Source organism: Aphelocoma coerulescens, chromosome 1 (genome assembly GCF_041296385.1).
Source record: "Aphelocoma coerulescens isolate FSJ_1873_10779 chromosome 1, UR_Acoe_1.0, whole genome shotgun sequence".
NCBI lineage: Eukaryota > Metazoa > Chordata > Aves > Passeriformes > Corvidae > Aphelocoma > Aphelocoma coerulescens.
In genome coordinates, this window is record NC_091013.1 from 64,790,037 (window position 1) to 64,811,679 (window position 21,643).

Consider the following 21,643-nt stretch of genomic DNA (forward strand, 5'->3'; position numbering starts at 1 on the left):
TTTGCAGCTAAAATAATCTGATTGTCTGTGTCTGATAGCTTCTGAAAAATACAGCTTTGTATGCTTTTTTCTACACATTATAAAAGTTGATGAAATCTTAAGCTTGGAGCAAGGTTTTGAAGGGATTACTTATTAACAGCTGTACTACTTTGATATGCATTGCCATTGCAAACAAGAGCTTGTATGCTGCAAGACCAGTTGGAGGAATAAATTTTGGTTTTAAGACAGAGAAAACGAAAACTATTAAAATCCACTTGGGGTTCTTATGTCAATGTTCTTTGTGAAAGAAAATACCGACAATAGATGGCACTGTGGTTCTGTGACCCGGGGGTTATTTGTGTCTCTGTAGCTGTGCCACGCTGTTTGTGCTGCTCTGGAGGTGGGCTGAACCTGGCTGGACACCAGGTGCCCACCAAAATCCCACTCCTCTCCTCAGCCAGGCCGGGCAGGGGAAATGCAAGGAAAGGTTCGTGGGTCGAGATAAGGGGAGGAAGAGATCAGTCACCAATTACTGTCATGAGAGAAACAGTCTTGCCTTGGGGAAATTAGTTTAATTTATTGCCAATCAAATCAGAGTCGGTTAATGAGATATAAAAGCCAAATCTTAAGACAGCTTTACCCCTCCACCCCTCTCCCTTCTTCCTAGGCTTAGCTTCACTCCCGATTTTCTCTACTTTCACTGCAGTGGCACAGAGGGATGGGGAATGGGAGCTGTGGTTAGTCATTACACGTGGTTTCTGCTGTCCCTTCCTCCTCAGGGAGAGGACTCCTCTTCCCCTGCTCCAGCGTGTGGTCTCTCCCACTGGAGGCTGTCCTTCGTGAACTTCTCCAGCATACATCCTTCCCTCGGGCTGCAGTTCTTCATGAACTGCTCCATTGTGGGTCACAAGTCCTGCCAGCAAACCTGCTCCAGAGGGGCTCCTCTCTCCACTGGCTTCCCACAGATGCTGCCAGGAGCCTGCTCCAGCACGGGCTTCCCACGGGGTCACAGCCTCCTCTGGGCACTCACCTGCTCCAGTGTGGAGTTCTCCAGGGGTTGCAGGGGGACACATGCTCCCCCATGGATCCCCATGGGCTGCAGGGGCACAGCTGCCTCCCCATGGTCTGCACCAGGGGCTGCAGGGGAATCTCTGCTCTGGCGCCCGGAGCACCTCCTGCCCCTCCTTCTCCACTGGCCTTGGTGTCTGCAGGGCTGTTCCTCTCACACATTCTCACTCCTCTCTCTGGCTGCAATGGTGCAGCTTTTTCCCACTCCTTAAGTCTGTTCTCCCATTGGCACCATCATAGCTGCTGCTGGGCTCGGCCTTGGCCAGACGTTCATCCATCCTGGAGCCGGCTGACATCGGATCTGTCAGATATGGGCAAAACTTCTGGCAGCTTCTCACAGATCCCATTCCTGTAGCTTGCCCACTAATGAAACCTTGCCATGCAAACCAATACAGCTTATTCATTTTAATCTTATAGTTCTACTTCTTAGTGAAATTTATTTAACTGGCTTTCTACTACTGCAAGTACACTGTTTCTGACACCGAAATGTATTAAGTTGTATGTACTTACCCCAAGAGTACTTCTTCAGTAGAAATATGTCTGTCCTTAGAAAAAGAGAATCATTACAATGGCTCATTTTGGACCAGTTTACTGAGATAGTTAAATTCTGCAACATGCTCTTTCTTTTTGTCCAGCAAAATACTTAAAATTACTTTAGCCTTCAGCAGGCATTGTACTGAATATTTATGGGAGAAATAAAACCAAACCAAATTAGCTTCTTAAGACAAACCTTCAGTTTATAAAACAACTGATGGCATTTGAATATTTTAATCTGCTTTACTAGCAGTGCGATCAGACAAAACAGTAATGCATTGAAACACCATTTTACATTAACATTACAAAATACAGCAATTTTTTTCTCTATGTATTTACATAAGCAAACATATAGGTATTCAAAATAGAATGCATCTCACAGTCTGGCAATAAGTACATAAGTACAGTGCTTGGTTGACTGGATGGGATAGATACATAGGAATTTTTACCCTGAAGTGTATAAAGGATGCACACCAGCTTAGGAGATACATGGTGAGCTTCATGTCTTTGGACATTTTTCAGATGCAGTCTTAACAGTAATAAAATGTCAATCTACTTGAAAAATTGAAGCTGAAAAGTTTTTTTCAAATGAAGTGGTTTTTTTGGATGTAGATTTGACAGACTGACTCAGCATGCTTTTCCTGTGAAGTATGGGAAGGCCCTAACCTCAGAACCAGCCTGTATGAATGTCTTCTTTTCTTTTTTTAACCTGAAAAATTACAAAAAATTCCATTCAAGTCTGATGCATAATGAAAACACATTTTTTTGGAAGATGGAAGTGTTGCTCTGAAGCCGGTCATATTAAACCATGGTGTTCATTCCAAGCATGGGCCAAGTGCTGTAAATCCTAGTTTAAAACAGCTGAACTTTGTCATCTGTCTGCAGTATAATGAGTCCAGTAATTGCTATCTACTGATGAACAACCTCTAGCAGATTTGGCATGGTGACTAGAACAAATTCGTATCCTGACTCTGTCATCCTCACTAAGACAAACTGCACAAAAATCTATTAATATTTTGATGCAAGGTGGCAGAATCAGGCCTTGCTAAGCTGTCAGAAATGTCCATAAAGAGCTGGAGATATTGGTCTTTATCTGCTGTGCATTCTTGGCCTTAAGATGCTTCTTAGGCAAAAGCTGCTGATCACTCAATAAAACCATCTATCTGAGTGCTCCAGAATCAAAATGTCAGGCATCAGTTTTCCCTGCTTCTAAGCAAAAACTAAGTGTTATGTTCTCTCCAGCTGTCAATTAATAAAATGCTGTCAAGTCTCTTATGTCCAAAACATAGATTTTGTTTTAATAAGCTGGGGAAAAAATATTGTTCAGAGTCATGTTGTAATGCAACTTCAAACCAGTAATTGAAACCCTCTGTGATTGTAGTGAAACATTCCCTGTCAGTATTTGCAACCTGAGCAATTTGAGATTGTGAAAGAGGAACAGAAGGTGAAATGGAAGAGAAACAGAGGGCTGATCTGCTCTGCCACGTGGGCAAAATGCAGACCGTAAGTGGAGAGCATAAGCACTGAATGTGAAATGTTCAGTAACAGTTTATCAGCTGCAAGCTGGTGAAGGAGACTGTGCAGAGCAGCAACCACACCCTCAGGAGATTTGGGAGGAATTGCGCTCCGGAGAAGTGCAGGGTGCCATATACATCATACGGTATGCAGGTGGGCTCTGCTCCCTGGCACAAATGGGTGATAAGACCCAAGCTGTCTGTCCCACCTACTTCTTTCTCTTGCAAGGCCAGAGAAACTTCCATCAAGACAGGCATAAATGGCAAAAAATGTGGCGATTCCCTCCACTGGTGAAAGCCTCTTTGTTTCCTTTCCCCTCACATGCAGAGACCTTCAGTCCCCTGTCAATATTCATCACATGAAGGCAATCTGGTTTGGTGGCAGATCTAGAGCCTCAGACCTCTTCTCACAAAAGACCTTTGCTTTTATTACTGCCTACTTATTCCCTGAGGTACGTGTTTCCAAGAGCAAATCCTCAAAACCATCACCCCAGTTGTGGAGTGGAGACATCTGGACTTCTGGCCTGTGGGATACAAGATGGACATTGTCCTTACTTCAAAGTACCAGATTTAGGGTCTATATCAAACTTTACAGGAAACAGTGGAAAGTCACTGCTCCCACCTACTACTATGGTTGTCCTCATGCTCAACTGTATTTAGCAGATTCCCTCTGGAATCCTTTCTTTGCCAGTGTGGCACCCCTCACACAGTGCTGTGTGGGAGCAGGATGTGTGCATAGGGAGGTAGGAGCAGCGAGTTCATTTTTCCTTCTGCTGAAGCTGTTCAGTTTGGCTGTGGTGATCAAGTGTATGTGGTGCCAGAGAGACCATATAAAGCACCTGGTGAGCACAGCATTTATTCCACTTGATTTATCAGTTGATCTTAAATGACCAGTGTTGGGGGGAAAACCATGAATGTCTGCGAGGTGAAAGATGACATGTATGGCATCATCACTGAAGATGGGGCTACAGCATGCCACTTTGACCCAGACATGGAGGCTGAGGTCTGTGGGGTGAGTCAGTGTCAGCATGTGCACACAGAGCTTCTGTGGCATGGTAGCTCCTATCTATCCCCTGTCAGAGGAAAGGGCTCATATAACTAGCAGATTTAGTTATACAATATATATATTAAGATAAATCAGTTTTTTGGAAATCAGTCAAATACCCAGCCAACTTTTAAGTCCTCATCTGCCATAGATCAGTATCTTAAGCTAAAGGCCTTCTTCCTCCAAAGAGTCCCACCTGGTAGGCTAGAATAAGATTCAGTTTCTCTCTGTCTCTCTCTTTCTTTGACTTAGTGGAAATTTAATTGCTTTGTAAAAACGGAACAGCTTCAGTAGAAGGACTGATAAAGGCATTGGAGTTTTGCTTCTGGACGGGCCATGTTTTTTCCAGAGAAACTGGAATACATCCTGGTTCTGATGAGATTATGGCTGCAAAATTCATGGAATTAATCAAATGATTGGATTTAAGATTTGCAGGTGAATGCAACATTCATATTTCTCCTCTTCAGCCAAGTCCCACTGGCCTCAATGACATTGGCTATGATGCCTGAAAAAAAAGAGTTTCATGACTAGGCATGTCTGTCAAGCAATGTATCTTGTGTTCTTTGTGCAATGTATTCTGCCCTTGGATCTATGCATGTGAAATGCAGTGTTGTTTATAGGTCCTGTTATTTTTCAAGTGAGCCCCATTTGCCCATACATATTTCATTAAGGCTGAGTCCTAGTAGTGCAATCTTCCAACCGTTCCTGAGCAATCTGCCTTAACAGCAATACAGCAAAACCAGGGAAAACAATTTTTAGCAACTAACAGTTTTCTAATCATTCTGGCTTTACAAGCCCTAAAACAAAACCAGAACATTCTTCTAAAATGGCCTTTTTTAACCAAAGAGAAATGATGAGAGTGGATCTGCTTCAGCCTTTTACTAAAGGCTTTACTCATGCAAAGCTTCCTCTGACATTACTTAAATCAGACTTCATTGGAATTGAACAGAGTCATGGATTTGGAATTGGTGCTGAAATTATTTAGCAATGTTATGCCTGGTTTTCCACTTTTCTCTCACTTCACCTCCCTGTCAGCACCAGTGGGAGGGAGCAGGGAATTAAGACCAATAATTTTGAAAACATTACTTTCAATTTTGAAGCTGAACACATGAAATTTTTGAATGGAAATAAACTACAAGTCCTGAAATAAAGATTACAAGTGGTGGTGGAAACAGAGGATTATTCAAGTATAATTTACCTTTGAAGATTGCTTATTTGAAATACAGAACAAATGGCAGAAAAACCCGGGGACATTTCAGAATGGTTACTGAGGAAGAAAAGGTAGCATAAAAACAGTTAACAAAATGTCCATATATTTAATCTATAGCAGTTTTAATAGATTTTGTTTAATAGTTTAAGATTTATTTTAAATATATATTAGGAAATTAACCATCATTTTATTTAAAATTCCATAAAGTGCTCATTCAGTTAATAACAAAACTCAGTTGTAGCAAGACAAACTAGCTGGAGCCTACTCTGCAAGAACATCAAAGGACAGCTTAGCTTTCATTTGCAAAGAGAAAAGAAATGCGTAGGTTTCTTCACAGCCCGTATTATAATACCAGAAATTGCATTTTTTTCTTTAAGAAATATATCCTTTAGAATATTAAAAAAATAAGTTTAATAAAGCCTGTGCTTAAAGCAGCCAAAGTACTGTATGAAAAAATTGCACATTTGATACCATTTCAACCCTGCTTTTCATCCACAGGATAATGTGAGGAGTATATGATGTTATTGGAAGGTCTCTTGAACACAGCTGATTTTCCTAAGCTATCAGAGCTTCTCACAGCAGGTGAAATTTTCAGCACACGCACAGTGGTTGTCATGGCAGCTGCTGACCATCACACACCACTAACCTTTTCGTTCCCTGGGCCGATACTTCCCTTGGAGGTACCATCTAAACGATGTGTTCCTATCGTGACTGTCGAGTAATCCTTAGCCATCATTTTGGCTTCTTTTTTCAAACTCTTCATTTGTGCTAGCTGGAGCTGGCTGGAATCATATGCAAGTGCTGGGATAGTGTTCACTAGAATCAGCTGGAAAGGTTTCTTCTCCTCCTTGTAGCGACACTGAATGTAGCGAGAGAAAGCTGAGCGGTAGGTTTTGTTGAACAATGTATAGACGAGTGGGTTGACAGCCGAAGAAAGGTAGCCAATCCAAACAAATACGTTAAGAAGTCCTCCAATGACCTCTTCTTTGCATGACTCCTTGCAAATAACAGCCATCACATTGGTGATGAAAAATGGGCACCACATCACAACAAACAGAAAGAAGACAATGCCAAGAACCTTGGAAGCCTTCTGCTCATTGCTGATGGATTGCATGGTTCTCCTCCCCGAAGTCCCCGTATCTCTGTTCAAGGAGCGCTGAAAGAGTTTCTCTGAGGACAGGGAACTCTGAGGGAGGAAGCTGAATGAAGCAAACTTGGTCTTAGGGCCAACGTCATTCACGCATAGCATAGCTTCCTTCTGCAGCGACTTGATAGTTAAAAAGTAAGTGACTACCATGATGGTTAGAGGGATGAAGAATGCCACAAAGGAGCCTACTAGAACAAAATTTTCATCTGCAAGTAAGCAGATGTCTTTCTTAAAAATGTCTTTCTTAAATACTTTGGAGTCATCTTGTAGTCCAAAGACGGGTATAGGCATGGAGATACCTGAAGGTGGATGAGAGAAAGAAGAGGTTAAACACAATAATGAAAAACACTTCCAGCCTCCAAGAAAAAAAACAAACATCCACCTGTGTTCTACCTGTGGCTGAGGTGATCATAGCTATACACATTACCTCAGCCACAGCTAGAACCCATTTGCTTCCTTCCAACTGTCCCATGACACCTGATAGCCACAAAATCATGTGTTCTTGGATCTTGGGCCCCTAGTAATGATCTCCAGACTCGCTCCTTGGTCCCTGCCATCTTGGCAAAAGCTTTTATGAACAATAACCAAGATGACACTATGTATTTCTTTTCTGGAGTGGCATAAGAGTGATCTTGGACTGTTTTTCATTAGAGGATTAAAAGTGTTCTGGGTTCTAATTAGACTGGGAAATATTAATTTTAGGAGGAAAGAAAATTTTTTATCATAGGCCTAAGAGTAATCTTTCATTATGTCTTTCTCTTTTCTTGCTGTAATCTCCATATAATCAACACAGGCTAAATGCTAACAAAACCCAACTTCCCATGTGGCAAGGGCCAGATGAACAATGGGAACAAATTAAGCACTGAGAGACACTGATATGAGGCAGCCTGAGATGTGGTTTACCCTGCAGGACCACAAAGGTCCTTTCATTGTATTTCTAGCTGCTAGAGGTTGCCTTCTCTGTGCACAGCCATGCAAACTTTGTCTTCCCCTGGAGCATGTGCTGCGTCTTTGCCTTGTCATGAATGGCAAGGCAAGGTGACAAAGTCCATTCTCCTTGGACTGCTATGTCTGATTCAACCCTACTCAGCCATTCCTCAGGGATTTCTGCAAATGCTGCTAGAGTCTGGGTAAAATCAAACAGCTGCTATTTCTTTGGTTGTTGGTTTTGGGTTTTTTTCAGCATTTGTCTCTTCCCCTCCAAATGGATGCTGTCTCTCCAAGAGAGGCAATATTCAGACAATGAAAGAGATGATGTGCTGCAAAGATAGCAAAAGTGGAGTGAAGCAGGGGGTGATAATGCAGCTCTGTTTGGATAAAAGCAGCAAGGTGTCTGACTCCTGTGGAAAGTTAGCATAATCTGGGAGCTTCAGTCCCATTTGCATTTTTGAACAGAAATCCCAGTTTCTGTATTTGGCTTATGAGAAATAAAAACATTGACTAGAGAAGAATTTCTTATGATGTGAGGAGGATGCTGTGCCCTACTTTGTTTAGTGTATGCCCAAAAATGTCCTTACTAGTTCACTGATGAGTCCTGAAACATCAGCATTTCAATGGTACCTTCCTCTATCTCTCTTTCTTTCCCTTGTTCCCACCTGCTGCCTTAACTGGGAGCCCTTTAAAAGCATAGCCTGTCTGTTCATTTCACACATATCCAGTACCCAGCATAACAGCTCCAGTCCCAGAGGAAGGCTGTGGAGTACAGGCTCAATACCAAACAATAATAATAATGGTAATAATAATATTAGATTATTATTCTGTTCAAGTGCTTTATTCTTTTTGTTCTTCTGGAGCTTCTACAAAGATCTTTTTCTTTTTCTAAGAATGCTGTATCTTATTTTATCTTTGCAGCTTTGAACTGAGCCATGGCATTGCCTCAGGCCAGTTTAGAAAAGTGCTGTTCTTATCATCCCAGGGCGGAAGCTGGTGGAGAGCCTGTGGTATTACCCTTTCTGTTTCTCCTGCAGAAGCTCTAAATGCTTGGGCTAGGAGAAGCCAGTGAGTGAGATGCAAACTCATGCAGTGTGTGGAAACTCCTTAGTTGAGCTAACAGACACCTCCAGTGACTCCAGAAAAGCTGCTGGCGATAAAGGTCCAAGTCAGTCTCACTGACAACACAGAGGAAGAGGTCGCTGTGAGAAACCAGGCTGTCCAGCTGTGGCTGAGTAATCTGGGGTGCTGAACAACTCCAGGGAAATGAGGAATGCTTGGAAGTTCCTTTTCTTTTTTCAGATGAGTTGAAGGGGTGCCGAAGGCATCCAGCACCTTCCAGCATTATACTTCAGCTGCACAAAGACACAGCATTAGTCAGAGCAATACCACCAGTTTCCCGTCTGCTTCTGCCCTGTGCTGATAACAGCAAGGCTGTTTTTTCATTTCATTCAAAGACCTAGTGTGAGCTGCAGAGATAAAATAAACAATGGTATTGACAGAGTAAAAAGATGCCTTTCATTACTAGCTTATGGTTCAGCTGCTTGAGGAGGCATGGGAGTAAAGGCAGCAGCACTAGAAAGAGGAAAATTTTAGCATAACTGCACGCTTTTTCAAGTAAAGGGCCAAAGTCTGTTACAGCTTCTCACCTGAAACAAGAGGAGCAATTCCCCAACTGCTTTGTTTTGTTCTTAGCAGCTTCTGGAGACTGGCATCCAAATCCAGATTTCTGGCTTTAAAAAATGGAAATGGGCTTCAGCATGTAGCAGAAGTTCCCACATTTCTTTGTCATTCCTTTAACGCATACAGAAGTGCTGTACCCAGCAGAGCTGTAGCAGGCACTGCTAGTCATGTCAGTTTTTCTGAGTGACCATTCAAGGCATCTTTCCCCTACAGCCATAGGGAAGTGGCCTGTATACAGTTTGAACACAGCAGAGATAACACACTTTGGTGGCAGAGAACACTGACAACTATAAACTGCTTTTTGTGTAACACCAGTTCAGCTGATGCAGGGCATCTCACAAATGATATTGTGGCATTCTTGCATGGAATAAGTTAACGTCCAGCCCAATTTTCTCTTTTCTTATGTCTGCAGGGGCTAAATTTACTGCTCCCCTCATGGAAGGAGCAGGGTTTGTCTCCCCTCAACAGTTGGCTTCTGCAGCATAAGTATGGCAAATTCCATGAGGCAGAGGGACCAAATTCAAAGGCAGTCATGCTTAAACTGCAGGTAAAGGAGCTTCCATGTGCAACTCACATCCACTATTTTGATGGGATTTTTAGGAAGCATCACATATAGCCAAGAGTATCACCCGCATGTCGCGTTTGGTCAAGACCACATTTGTCCTGTAAACCTGTAACACAAAGTCCTGGTCTACGGTTGCATTACCATTATTGCAGCTGACTGAATTAATTCTTTAAAAGTTGAAGCTGAATAATCTATTTCACCTGGATGATTCAGATGTATAATTCCTCGCTGGTTTACTTGTCCTTGCTTTCCAGCTCCCTGCTCTTGGTGACTGGATGTTTAAGAAGACACAGATGGTGCCTGTGCATTCAAACATCATAAGAAGAAAATCAGCTTCACAAGAAAGGATCATGCAGAGCTACCAGGGAGGGACAAACAGGTGTTTGGGAAATGAAGCATGTGCAAACAGTAGATCTGGAGGAAACAACCTGGAAGGGCTGTAACAGAACAGCTATTCCACACCCTGCCCATTCCACGCTCCCACTAGCTCAAGGTCAGTCTGGAAAAAAATCTTGGTATCTCCTGAGGGCTTTTTTATGGTTTATCTTCCTTGGATTTTAAAAGAACTAAACTGAGGCACAAGGAAGCATTCAGCACAGAATAGGAGCACTGAAGGTACATTAACCACTCCATTTCCAGTTGACATTCCCACTTAGAACATTTTCCCTTGTGAACAAGCCCTAAATATTATGTTCCTCTGGTACAAGGTGGTTTATTTATATGGCTTGATTTATACACACATGGCTGTTTCAAACTGTGGATTTTAATAAACCGCACAACAGAGCCCAAACAATAAAGATGAACAATAAATTCTGCATTAAACCTCAAGCATTTGGGCAGAGTTTCAGAATGACAAAATGGTCTTGAAAACACCAAAGGTTAAGAAGTAAAGCAATGGCATCCTTCTTCTTGTTCTCTCAGAAAGCCTGGTGAAATTGACAAGGGTTGATATAGTGGTACACATTGCTGGCTTCAGAGGTGTACAACAGCTATAAAACCACTTTAAGTGGACAGGTAAACTGGGTTTGCAGCTGCCTTGAGCTGCTGAGACTATCAATAAATCAAAACCATAATTTACAATGTGCGTTCAGGGTGGCACACTTGGGTTGCTTGGAGTGAAGACAAGAAGGGGGAGTGAATTGATAAGGTCAAGATTTCTTCTGTGAAGTCTCCTTCAAGCAGAAACTCAGTCGTGCTTTTGCCTCACATCTATCCATTTCAGTTGTGTTTAATACAAATGAGCATTACTCTGTGCCCTAATAAATGTCCAAGGGTTAGGAACTACCTTTTAGAAATGTCATTACAGTTTCTCAAAAAAATTTGGCACCTTTTATCACCTTCTCATGGAAAACAAAACCCCTCCCCATCCCAGGTTTTAGTAGTCACATGGATTCAAACATACCGGGTCATGGGCCAGCTCATGGGCCACTGCACAAAGATGTGCTGTGACACTGTGGACCTCTGAAAGGATTGCTGCTTGAGAAGGCAAGTGTATCCTTCAAGCAGTTCAATGCGGCCATATTGTCTAATATCTTTAGAAAAGCCCATGCTGTTATCTGGTGCCTATTTGTACTCAGAAAATGTCCTATTTTGGTACATCTACACATTCAAACAGCAAACAGATGTCCATGTATGCTCACCTGCTACATCCCAAGACATACAGTGTGTACTCTCAGTTTCGTGTTGTATAAAAATCTCCTTGTTGCACACTGCGATCACATTATTTTCAATATTTTTTACTTAATTTACCTAATTTAATTTCTTAATAAAGAAAATTTATTCCTTTGGGCTACCATGGTGCCCTGTGTAGGTGTTTGTTTGCTCAAGGAACACAAGCCACAGTGAGCCACTTGTGGCAGGGGGACCATGAACCATGTCCCCCTCTGAATATCAAGGATGAAAATGTGTCTGGATCTTATACGATGAGCTGGAGTTTAGCAACAGTTACTTCAACTTAAACATCTGCAGAGGAGTTGCTCAGTCTGACTTCATGTCTCTGCTTGGCATTTGACACTCACCATTATGGTTGTTACATCACTACTTTTCATTGTTTTGTCATTACATCATCGTTTCCCGAGACCTGCAAACACTTAGCTGCTCTCTGCGTGCACCTGAAAATGTTATTCCCCCATCGACTCCTTTCCAGTCATGACAAACCTTTCACTGTTATACTTTTGTTGCTGCCAGAGTAGTGCCAGCCATATTTCCAATATGTGCAGGTTGCTGATGGGTGGCAGTGCAGAAGCAGAAATTTCCATCTGGGAAGAGGGGATGTTGAAAACCTCCGTGTGGCTTGGGAATCACCATCTGAGGGAGCATCTAGCTAGCATGAATGTTAAAAAGCTTCCACCTTCCTTAGTTAGCATCCCCAAAGTCCTGGTCTAGAATTCCTCCTCGCGTGTGAGACCAGCACAGAATTCTTCCCTAGTGGAAAATACATGTGTTGGCAGAGGCAGAAGTGGATGAGGAGCTTTCTGTCACAAATCCCCATGTAAGATTTGTTTTCAAATGGATTTCCTCAAGAGCTAAGTTAGTCACAGTGCTGGAGGAGCATCATCTCCTTTCCGCATCCCAAGAGGTTGTACTCACAGGAATGGAATCAGAGTGGGTCCAGGCATTCTCCTTATAACTGCTGATAGACCATATTTAGTTTTTTATTCAAGGGCACACATGGAGCTGGTTTTCTGTATCTTTCCCTTGGAACACTTTATTTGGTCACACATGTTCTATTTAATACAACTGAAAGGAAAACTAATTTAAATTTATGTCGCATAGGGGGGTGCCAGGTAACAGATTATTCTATTAATTTTGAAATGGCTTTGTTCCTGACAGCTCAGAAAATCTCTAAGGAAACATATCTTTTAGCCTAGTAGGAGATACATTTGCTTCTTTTTATGTGAGTGTCATAGGTTAGCAAGCATAGTCCCGGAAGGGATATCCTTGCTAAGGGGTGCTTACAGCTTCCTCTGGGACCTGATAGAACCTATCAGCTGGCCAGTTTGAATATGGACAATTCTTTAAGCCACTTAAAGTTGTGACCGCCTCTGTGATCCACACTTAAGAATAGACAAACTCCCACCCTAGCTCTCTCTCGTTTCTGGTGCTGGGACAGGTGGCTGCGGGCCCCGTGCAGGGGCCAGCAGGCCCGGCCAGGCCCTGCTTGGGCCAGGCCGGGCCAGGCCACGGCCAGCCTGGAGCCTGTTCCAGCCATGGAACCCCCCCCACTGCCTTGCCGTGGGCAGCCGGAGCGGCTTGGAACCCCCCCCCTCCACTGCGGCCGAGATTCAGCAAAGCGGCACCTCTGTCCGGCAGAGGTCAGTGACCAACAGCGATAAGCCACATTCCAGCTGCAAGGCCGAGGTGAGATTAACCCTTTTATTGCTGTGAAGATCTGAAAACCTGAGGGAAGAGAGAGAGGAGATGCTTAAAGCTGAAAGTCTGTTGTGAAGCTATGATATATCAGAGTATCCCGTTGTAACTTCATGAAGATATGGGGGGTGGAGTGTTCAACTCGTAAGCAGAAGCACCTGCGCTGAGATAGGCAGATGCTGATGCAGCTGTAATTTCATGAGAAGTTTGGACAGAGAGAGATGAACCAGATGAACCAGATGAGGACTTTTGCTCCAAAGAGGAAAGGAGAAAAACCTCAATTCCTAGAGATGCTTCCAGAGATAGTCTTAAAGATGAAGATGACCCTTTGCTCCCAGGGAAGGAGAAGGGCCTCTGTTTTTTTTCTGAACAGCTCAACCTTAAAATTGTACCCCGAAAAACTTCAAGAGTGGACCCTCGAAAGCAGTTGTGGGAAAAGCTGCAAGTCGGGGGGGGAAGGGACTCACATCACAAGCAGAGAGACTCCTCTTCCTAAATGGACTGAACAATATTTGGAAGTGGGTGGCTGTCTCGGTGTGATACTGTTTTCATAGCACGAGCAAAAAGAGACTTCTCTTTCTAAATGGACTGAACAAGGTTATTATGGAAGTGGTAAACAGACTGAACATCTTAAGGGTTGTCTTTACATTGTCAGTGGGAGAAGGGAGGAAGGTGAGGGGAGGAGGAGAGTTCTAAAGGTGGTATAATTTTTTTTTCTTTTCTTTTCTTCTTTTAGGTCTGTTAATAAACTTCTTTATATTCATTCAAGTTGGTGCCTGCTTTGCATTTCTCCTAATTCTTATCTCACAGAAGAGAAACAGTAATGAGTATTTTAGACCAAACCACTACACTAAATTGGTGTTTCTGCCCGGTTACAAACCCAACCCGTGACAGTGAGAAAAGTATGGTAAATGATAATTTATACCATAAATAATCTATTTCACTTTAGAAAAACAAAATCAGAGAAGTCTGTGTTTCCTAAGATGTTTCTCATTTATGTCCTCAGTCCTGAAGCCTATTTCTTAACAAGAACAGAGATATGTCTCTCCAAATTAATTTGTAGAACTGTGATAATAAAATATTAACAGGATTAGAGGAGAATTACAGGGAGGACAGTGCAAGAAATGAAGGACAGGTGCCCCTTTTTGACCCAACTGATTAGAAACCGTGGGCTCCAGAGTGAGCTGGGTTATGAGAGAGCACTGATGGAGTTGCTTTCTGCTTTTCTCAAAATGTGCACACAGCCCTATTTCCTAAAGGCAGCAAGAGTCCAACAGCAGGAAGCAGTTTCTTTGCTTTTGGCTTTAAGTGCTTTTCCTGCCTATGCACTCCTCAAATTCTCTTAGTTACGCTGCAAGACTTGTTTACGCTCTGGTTCTTGTCATTTTTTTTGTTGGATTTTTCAGGCTTTCTGAGTATTTGAGGAAGATACAACCTTTTGCATAGCGATTTCCAGTGGAGCCTCTTCCCCCATACAGTCTTTGCTTTCCAGCTAGTGACATTATTTTTGATTTGGGCAGAGGCTTCTTCCAAGGTGTTATTGGCTTCTCACAGAGATCTCCAATTGAGAGAAGTTGTTATCCTTCTAAGATGGTTACCCAGTCACTAAAGGGAGTAGCAGAGGAATATAGAAGTCTGCACTTATCAAACAGTTAGAAAAAAAAAAAGAAAGGTTTCTAAATGTCCTGAAGAAATTTATTTTGAAAGAAGACTTAGGAACTGGGGATTTCAGATGATGCCATTCATGTGTGCAATAGGGAGCAATGGCTTTGGGCACTGGTGGCTTCAACTGAATGAGCTCAAAGAGGAAGTTTTGCTTTTGCAACCAAACCCTCTAAATTTGGTGCTAGCACAGGTTGGCACAGGCTGCCTTCACTGTCTGCTGACTGCAATGGGTGGCCTCCAAGCGGGAGGTCTCCAAGGGGTAAGAAATTGCTGGACAAAACTCTGCTGTCTGGTCTGTTTTTCATGTGGGAGGCAGCCACACATCCCAAAGGTAGTAGTTATATCTCATTTGAATATTAATTTTTAAAATTGATTTCTTAATATGCTTGTAGTTATTCCCAGGTAATGATGTCCTCGACCTGTGACTGCACATTGCCTCATTTTGGCTGAAGCTCTGAAGTGATTCTGTCTTTGTAGAGTAAAAGTGTTCTTGCTTAGACTTAGCACACTTTCTGTAAGGGACACCCACAGGTAAAACCTTCACTTCTAGGGCCAGAAAACAGAGGGAATATGTGGAAACCTCAGAAAATTGAAAGACTTTATCAATTTATACAGAAATATTATTTTAGATGGCATGTACTTGCAGTCAATCTGCTGCTAATTTACTATAGCATTTATAGCTACTAAAGGCACACAACTTTTCCTAAATAAGTAGGAAATACCAAACTGCCCAGGAAATAAATTTTTTTACAATATGTCTAAAGAACAAAATAATGTGCACCACATGCCATATTCTTTGCCAGGTCTCCCATGGATTTGATGAAACTCCTTTTTGCTGTGCTTGGTTAGACCTTGTGGTCTGATTATGAGTATTTTAATGATGTTAAACCTGGAGAAAGATGTCAGAAGACCCCAACCCTAGACTCAGTAAGTGTGCCAACATTTAGACAAAAAGTAAATGTCTTTGCCTTGTGTAGATTAGTGTGTAAATACAAGTCAGTCCAAATGCATCTACAGGGAAGAAGAAGGAGACAAGAAGATATCTGGGCCTGCTTTTGTAGCAGAAGGCTGGACAAAGCTGTTTAGCTCTGCAGTATCTAGGAGGTTAAAAGTCAATAATAGAGTCTAAAATTCCTTTTCTTTTTTACTGATCCAGAGAAACCCACTCAACCTGATGTCCAGTAAGGAGCATGATATCATGCCATGTAGAGCCAACTTGTTCACATGAGAAAACACTGTCTCTGTGTTCCCCATGTAAAAACTCAGCCCATCCTTAAAGATGGGACAAAGAAACATTTATGGGAGTGATTTGGCACTGTTTTGGCACCACATTGCCACGTCATATCTGAGATGAAATTACTCCTCTTGCATTCTGGTCTTTGGTGAGATTGAGACATTAGGACTGTCCCCAAGCCTGGAAAGAGTGAACTGTAAGGCAGTGTCTGGCTAAATGTGGACAGGAAGCTGAGGAAGCAGCTTGGCCCCAGGATGCTGGCTGAGCAGAGCCCAAGTCCAAGGTGGACAGCAGCTACAGTTCTGGGAGCTGGAAGGGAGCTGGGCTTGATGTTCTTCTCCAGGGGACATAGGCTGATGACAGCTGTGTATCTACCCCTTCATCCATGGTGATTAGAGGTGATGAAAAGTGACTGGCCTTACAATAAAGAGCTTAATATTTAGTCTGAAAATTTGCAAGGGGTTCCACAGGTCCCCAGCCTATCTCTGCACAGAGGGACAAGGTTCTCCTCATTCTATTTGAGGCTGCTACTTCTGTGGCTCAGCAAAATGCAGCAGAGTAGGTCAAACACCCTTTTTCTTTCTGTGTTCTCAATTAATGTTGTTTATATTGCATCAGTGTTTTTAAGTTTCCAGTAACAATGGTTTAATTTCTACTCAAAAGCAGTTACAAATCTAGCATTGTCACTGGCCTAGGTAAATACGTTAATTTGCAAAGGAAAAGAGCCTCTGTGTAGGATCAACTTCAGCCACCTGTGATATCCTCTTCGTTTAGCATAGGATCTTTCTGTATTCTAAGTCAGATGGCCTTGCAATGTTCACTGTTCAGCCCCCTAGGAGAGCAGATTTGGTGATAATGGTGCTTTGAGAAGAAGGGAATACCATACTTTTTTTACAGGATCTTCCTAGGTCAGATGTTATCAGTTTGTCTTTTTAGCTATGAAGCTTCTAAAGCATCCTCAGGGCTAATTTATTATGTGCTATACATGCTACGTACACAGTAATGCTTTAAAAATACTTATAGCAGCAATAAGCTAGAAATTGTGGAAAGATCTTAGATATTCCATACCATATAAGCAAACAATGTGATGCCTCCTAGAGCAGTCTAAGTGACAAGATCCCCTAATATCCCAGTTTTTATATCTCTGTCTTTTAATTATTACGTGGTGTGATTTGTTGAATGCTGATAATTTACTTAACTCTGCCTTAATCCTTCACTGAACTGAATAGAGATTTCTGTTAGTATCTCTGAGATTTCTTCAGCAGTGCTACTTGGCCTCATTGTGTAGTTCAAAAGGAGACTGAATGTAGCTATCAGATAATTTTTTTAATTTTTTTTTTTACAATAATTTCACACTCCATCTGAAGGGCACAGATAAAAAAACTGTAATTCTTCTGGATTTTCTAGACCTCAGACCATATCCCAATTGTTTGTCCATGCCTCCTTTTGTGGTTGCTTGAAGAAGCTGCTTAATAAGCAAATGGTCAGCTTCTTACTAGTTATACAAGGAGACTGCAGCAATGGCTGGACAGCTATTGGGATAGATGTCCTGATGTGATGGATAATTTGGAAGGAAAAACAGAATGAGAAGCAGCTTAGAGACCTGCACAGGTCTGAAGATGATGAGTCAGGATCCTGTGTTTTATGTTTCACTGTCTACCCTGCAGCTAATGCCCTTCACCCTGACTGAACTCTGTTAAACCGGTCAATGTCCTGGTCGCATTTACAAGATAACAACGTTGAAGAAGAGATAAAAAGGGATCATATCTGCCCATATTTCCCATCTACTGGTGTCTATGTGGGTGCTACAGCACAATCCCTAGGCTTATCTTTCTGTTAAATGTCACAAAGCACCTTGAAAATGAAAAATAAATACATGAACTTTCCTTGCAATAGGAAATGCATGGGTGACCTCCTCATGTCCTGCAGTGGTATGCAAGGCAGGGCTGGATTTAACTGGGGAACTTTCAGTCCAAAATTTCTGGGTACTTCTGTGCTTGTAGGGGGATATTTGCACTGCTCACTCAGTGCACCTGGGACCTAAAATCACACAGTTTTTCTCTCAGGATACTCACAGTTCAGCTCAGTCTATGGTCCTGGCAATAGCAGTCAATTTGACATTTCAAAACTCAGATCAAATACAAGAAGTTGTAACAAGGGCTGTGTTCTGCCAAAAGGAAATAAGTCTTCCCAGTGGGTGTGATTTATTTCCAACATAAAGGCAGGATTGAATACTGTGAAATACACAGATTCCAATTTTGATCAGGCAGAAAAGAGAGCCTTTATCACGATGCTACAGACTGCTTTCAGGACATCACAGGAGCTCAACAAGCTATTTTCCATCAATGACCCTGGAGAACATCATAGGCAAAATCACCTGACAGGTGTTTCTAAGTTTGTTTCAGGTAATTAGGAATATGTTTTTGCAGTTCTGACAAAATCCCTGACTTTTATTAGCTGAGCTTCTGCTTAGAAGGGATGCCAATGGCACAAACCAGATAATGTGTGGGGAAAGTTAATTGCAGCCTGAGTGTTCAATAGTTTGCAATGTTCCTGCTGATAAAGATAAATATAAGGATTCAATTTTGAAGAATTCTGTCGTACATGAAACTTTCTTAATGTCATAAAACACAACATCTGGCTTAAGTCAAATTTAATAAATAAAGGAACTTGTGTTATTGTTCTGTATAATTCTAAAATGAATGAAATTTTCTCTTTTCTTGGCATTTTTCTTTTATGCAACCTAGTGCTACTTTAACAGCACCATTTTTAATTTAGAAGGTGATTAAATGCAGTTACAGTGTACAGACTGTTGTACAGTTTATAAATCCCAACATAATTCCTTGTACACTTCTTTTGTTCTCATTTGTGCTGCATTTGGCATTTTCCATGCTGAAATCCAGCTCCTCTGACTAGAGGTGCTCAAGTAATTTCTTGGTGAATATGGGATCCTCTTTTGAGCATGTATTGTTGTAGAGACCTACTGGAGAAAGATTAGAGCAGGCTTGTGAACAAGTCCTTTCTGCACTTTGCAGCACCTCACATTGCACTTTCTGTAGAAAAGGGTATCCTGTGACAGGACCCAGGCTCGTCCTTCCCCCTCTGCATGGGGAATCCATTCTGAGTACTTGTCTGTATTGTACTCTGTGCTGGGAACATGAATGGCTAAAAATACAGCCTTTCAGAGAGGGGGTAGTAACTTACAATAGACACTGTGCTGTTACTGCCTTTTTCCTTAAAATATTCCATTTACTCTGATGTACCCTATGAAGAGAGATTGGCTGATTATATGTCATATTGGCACCGACCAACAGTTACCTATTCATTCAAAAAAACCTGATAATAAGACAGGCTTGGTTCAAATGAACTTAAGGGTTCTTCACTGGTAGCTTTAAGAGGAAGAAGAACATGGTCCTTATGGTCTTCAAAACAAAGACAGGTTTAAAAAGAAAGACAGAAATTTCTTTCATCAGCACCTTGACTAACCAGGTTCTTTCCACATTGCTGTGCTATTAAAAATACAGCTTTATTGTTTATAATTTGCCTTTAAAAAGAAAACCAAAGCAGAAAGAAATGTCACACATTAATGTTATGACCACTCCTCATTCCTTTTTTTACCTGTAAGGCAGAATGCTTCTTGTAAAGGAAGTGCTCCCAAAATGGATATGCGCCTTTTTCATAGGCAAAACCCTTCATCTCATCCTATTGTAATTACCCAAAGAACATAATACATAATACATAATAATTATTCTTCCTCTGATGATACTTATTTACTGGTATAATGTGTTCTCCCCCACCCAGATGAGTGCCGGGTTGCTCAGTGTCTCTGGTTTGCAAATATGTTCCTATGAACACATGCCCGTGTCACATTTCTTTATCTCTGTGTTTCCAAATTTGGAGAATTTAGAAAGCAGATCAATCATTAACATTCCTTTAAGGACCTTCTTTCATAAAGAAAAATATTATGTTAGTAACACCTCCTTGTCAGATGAAAGAACATATCCAAGTTCAAAATGCAAGGACCTTAACAGTTATGGGAGGGAGATATGTGTGGTAAGCTGATGGTCTGATAGATGTGTTCACTCTTCTGGGAAGAACAAATCAATCAAAGAGTTCTGTTACATGGGAAATATGGGGATAATTTACATCAAAGTAAATAGGATATTTATGTCTTTTTCTCAGAACCATCTTAAGTAATGGCTCATAACTGGAATACATGTGCTAGTCAACTCAGAAATGTGCATCACAGCACTGAATGTTTCTTTCCCATGGAACTGAGCATTACCTTCCCCCAGACAACCTGTACATGAAGGGCTTGCTTTCTCATTAATTGTCACTACTGTAGGAGTCATTAGTATGGCAATGAACTTTTTACTGACATAATTGTTGCTGACTACTAAACCTCATACATTGTGTCTCTATGAAGAGATACAATGAAGATTCTATTTCTGAGATGGTTCTGAAGCTCTAATACTTTATTAATGAAATTTCATGGCAACACCCTTCATTACAATTGATGCAAATTCCTCTATGTGTTGTGCAACAATTTTTTACAACTTCATTTTATTTTTATGGTAGCATCTACATCCACAAATGGTAAAGGTCCCAGGATTGCCAAAACACAAAACCTACAATGTTTGCTCCTGAGATCCTGCAGCTGGAGTGAGCAAACAGTATGTTCACTCTCTGAGAGATGGTTTCATGAGTATGATAAAAATTTAAAAAATGTTCCCTGGGGAAATGCTTATAAAAACTGCTAAGAATGCAAAGTCAAGTCTTCAAAAGAAGAAATGGAAGCAGAGTGAATAAGTAGATGGGAAAGAGGGTAGCATAGTAGATAGTTTAGCTCCAGTCCAGCACTTCCAAATTTAGGTGCTAGGCTTTAAATCTATATTGTCAGAGTACAGTTCAGTGTGTAATTATTTGCAATTTTGTGTATTTCGGCAGTATATTCCAGGTTACAGCAAATTGTCTTTTCCTATGCAAAGGCATCCCTAAATTAAACTTGATTGAAATGGCAAAATACGTCATCAGGAAGAAATGGATATGTAGTAGATTCAGGACAGGGACTTCCAGCCTGCAGTTGATTAGCTGTTTATGCCTTTTGAAAGCTGCAAAGGGATTTTCAAATGAAATTTGTCCTTTACAGAAAGAAGACTCAGCCTAAGGAGGCCGAAGCTGTCAGCAAAACACAATCCAGAGGCACTAGTGGTTGAACTCTCCCAGTCCCTGCTGCTTCCCTGGCCCTTCATATGCTGTGAGGCAGCAAGAAGTCATGCAGAGAAATTGCAGGCTGCCTGTGAAGGAGGTGTAAGCCTCTGTGCCAGCATAAAATGTCACACTGCCAAATTATCTGGGGGCTCAGTAGCGCTGGGTTTGATTTGTACACCTGGAGCTAACTTCACCCTGTACTTTGGAGAAAGTTGCTTCATATCTTACAGTTATTTCTCATTTTTGAAGCCTCAAAATCAATGGCAAAATTTTAGTTATGTGGTGGGAGGTATTTTACCAGCTTCATCCAGATCCATGTTGGGGTTTTTTTTCTGCATGAAAAGTATTGAATAAATCCAAGTTGTTAGTGACTGGAGACTGCAGAGACTGCCTGAAGGCAGTGAATAGATGTGTAGGCTGAGTGAGAAATGATAAGAGAACTCAGCTTGGGCATCATCAGATTTCACCTTACTTAGACCATTAACAGAG

General features: G+C 41.6%; 1 protein-coding gene across 2 annotated transcripts in view; it reads right to left on the reverse strand.

Moving 5' to 3' along the window:
• Positions 1–565: 565 nt before the first annotated feature.
• The window catches only part of HTR2A (5-hydroxytryptamine receptor 2A), a 31,505-nt gene continuing 10,427 nt past the window's right edge, over positions 566–21,643 (reverse strand). For both annotated transcript variants that reach the window (XM_069010557.1, XM_069010548.1), the window contains exon 4: positions 566–6,796. In XM_069010557.1, coding sequence (XP_068866658.1) covers positions 5,982–6,796 — 815 coding nt within the window. In that variant the 3' untranslated portion in view covers positions 566–5,981. The remainder of the gene's footprint in view (positions 6,797–21,643) is intronic.